At 43.6% G+C, this 2023-nt stretch overlaps 1 protein-coding gene across 2 annotated transcripts in view; it reads right to left on the bottom strand.

Moving 5' to 3' along the window:
* The window catches only part of rabgap1l (RAB GTPase activating protein 1-like), a 93126-nt gene that overhangs the window by 39406 nt on the left and 51697 nt on the right, over positions 1–2023 (bottom strand). For both annotated transcript variants that reach the window (XM_005933802.3, XM_005933803.3), the window contains exon 14: positions 1263–1376. In XM_005933802.3, coding sequence (XP_005933864.1) covers positions 1263–1376 — 114 coding nt within the window. The remainder of the gene's footprint in view (positions 1–1262; positions 1377–2023) is intronic.

The following is a 2023-nucleotide window of genomic DNA, read 5'->3' as shown; positions in this document are numbered from 1 at the left end:
TGATTCAGGTGTGTTGACCCAGGGTGAGATCTAAAACCTGCAGGACCCCGGCCCTCGAGGCCTGGAGTTCCCACCCCTGCTTTAGCTGAACGAACACTCCTCCTGATCACAGACTTGATGGCCCCACCTCCTCCAAACTGTTCCTGATAACCATGAAAATCAATCTTTGAGTCTCATTTTAAAGTCCACTGAGAAGCTATAAGAACCTAATTCAACACTTTGAATCAACTTCAGACATTATATCTGCTTCATTTGTGATGATGCATCATGGGAACAGGTCTAAAGCCTGTGGTGGTGTACAGAGGCAAAACTACAAAAACTGCGTCTTTGTACAACAAACTATGGACCCGAGTAAAGTTGGGTAAATACATCTATGCATAAACTTCTTCGATGAGCACACAGCTGCAATCAGGCTAAGAGGAGGACAGTCAGAGATTAAGATTGGATTTATACGACCTTGGCTTTTGTCTGCACCGTGTTATTTCACAGAGAATTACCTCAGGACCCAAGTCCACTGGGGACTCTATCATTTTAACTGAGAGAAGGCAAAGCCGTATTACAGGGGTGTCCTTTTGTGGCTATTCCCTGTTAAATATTTTACGTGTATGCATGGATGGAGGTAAGATTTTACTGTATTACTTTTGGAACTTACATTATATTGTTGTATGAAAAACACATGCATGTAGGGCATGCCCCAACATCCTTTCAACTCTGCGGTTTATCCCCGATTACGTCGAACAAAGGCTGCAACGTTTCGTCTCGTTGTCTTAATAAGTCTCAAGTATTTTGCAATTATACGGCTTACTTATCGCCTCGACTTTCATACTCAAAAATCATTTTTGGTTGGCAATATGAAGAAATCTCCCACCTACATAACAGCCACTGTGTTTTTCCACTTTTGAAATTGGAAGAAAAGATCAATGACCGTCCACAGAGTGGTGCGTATGTCCAGTAGGTCACGTGTAGGAAGGGTTGGTGTCGATGCCTCAGTGTGCACTGTCAATCATTTACTGTGGAGCCAGATTGAAATGCCAAGCTAATTCCTACTAAGCCATGCCAGACCAAAAAGATTATTAAAAATGATGGCCGGCCTTCCAGGAACAGGTTAGTTTTACCACACATACAAGAATTAACTCTTAGCTTAGCGCTTAAAACAATTCTGCCATAAAGAAGGCAAAGTACCACACTACTGTAACCAAGAGCTTATTTTATAATAATGATAATGATATCTGGATCTTATTACTGTCACGTGTCAGGCTTACCTTGCAGATCTTGTACAGCGAGTCCTGTCCGTCTCCATCAGAGTCTTTGAAGTAGTCGTGAGCAGGAAAAGTGCGGTGGATGTCACGGGTGATGACACTTTCCTGTGCCGAGTCCTGCAACATATATGAAATAAATGCTCTTTACACATATGCCAAGTCAAGTGTTTATACCCCCAGAAAAACCTATACCACGTTTGTGGTACGGTACAGTGGAAAGGGGGATTTTACTGGGTCAGCATGCAGGAGTTCAGGACATTTTCATCTTTTCACCCTTTGGAAATGGAAAAGAAGTGGATGCAGTGGAAAAGGAGGCAACGTACTGTGCTCAAGTCAGAACTGACAGTATCAGTTCACAGGTACGAAACAAACCAACATGTCACTGTGTTTGTGTATTAGTCTTCCCTCTTTTCTCCTGCAACAGCCCTCCCCGGGCTCCAGTCTGCACAGTCTAATCCACAGCACTGCAGTGCACACACACACCGAGCACGGCTGCTTATTTTGCAATGTGCTTCTCGCACACACACACACACACACACACACACACACACACACACACACACACACACACACACACACACACACACACGAGGGAGGACTGGAAGCAGAGTGTTCTCCAACAACTCACTGTAAGCTGAAGATAAACCAGCGCTGAGCCTGGTCGGCCTTGATGTGCATTTGTGTGCATCACAGACACAAACAGAGAGAAAAATAAAGCATAAAACTTTGAGTTTTTCCTTTCGTGACAGTAGTTAAGATTTTAA

This window comes from Haplochromis burtoni, unplaced genomic scaffold (assembly GCF_018398535.1).
Source record: "Haplochromis burtoni strain Fernald_Lab_line unplaced genomic scaffold, NCSU_Asbu1 Contig_173, whole genome shotgun sequence".
NCBI classification, from domain to species: domain Eukaryota; kingdom Metazoa; phylum Chordata; class Actinopteri; order Cichliformes; family Cichlidae; genus Haplochromis; species Haplochromis burtoni.
Note: the sequence above shows the minus strand (reverse complement) of the source record. Positions and strands in the feature narration are given on the sequence as shown.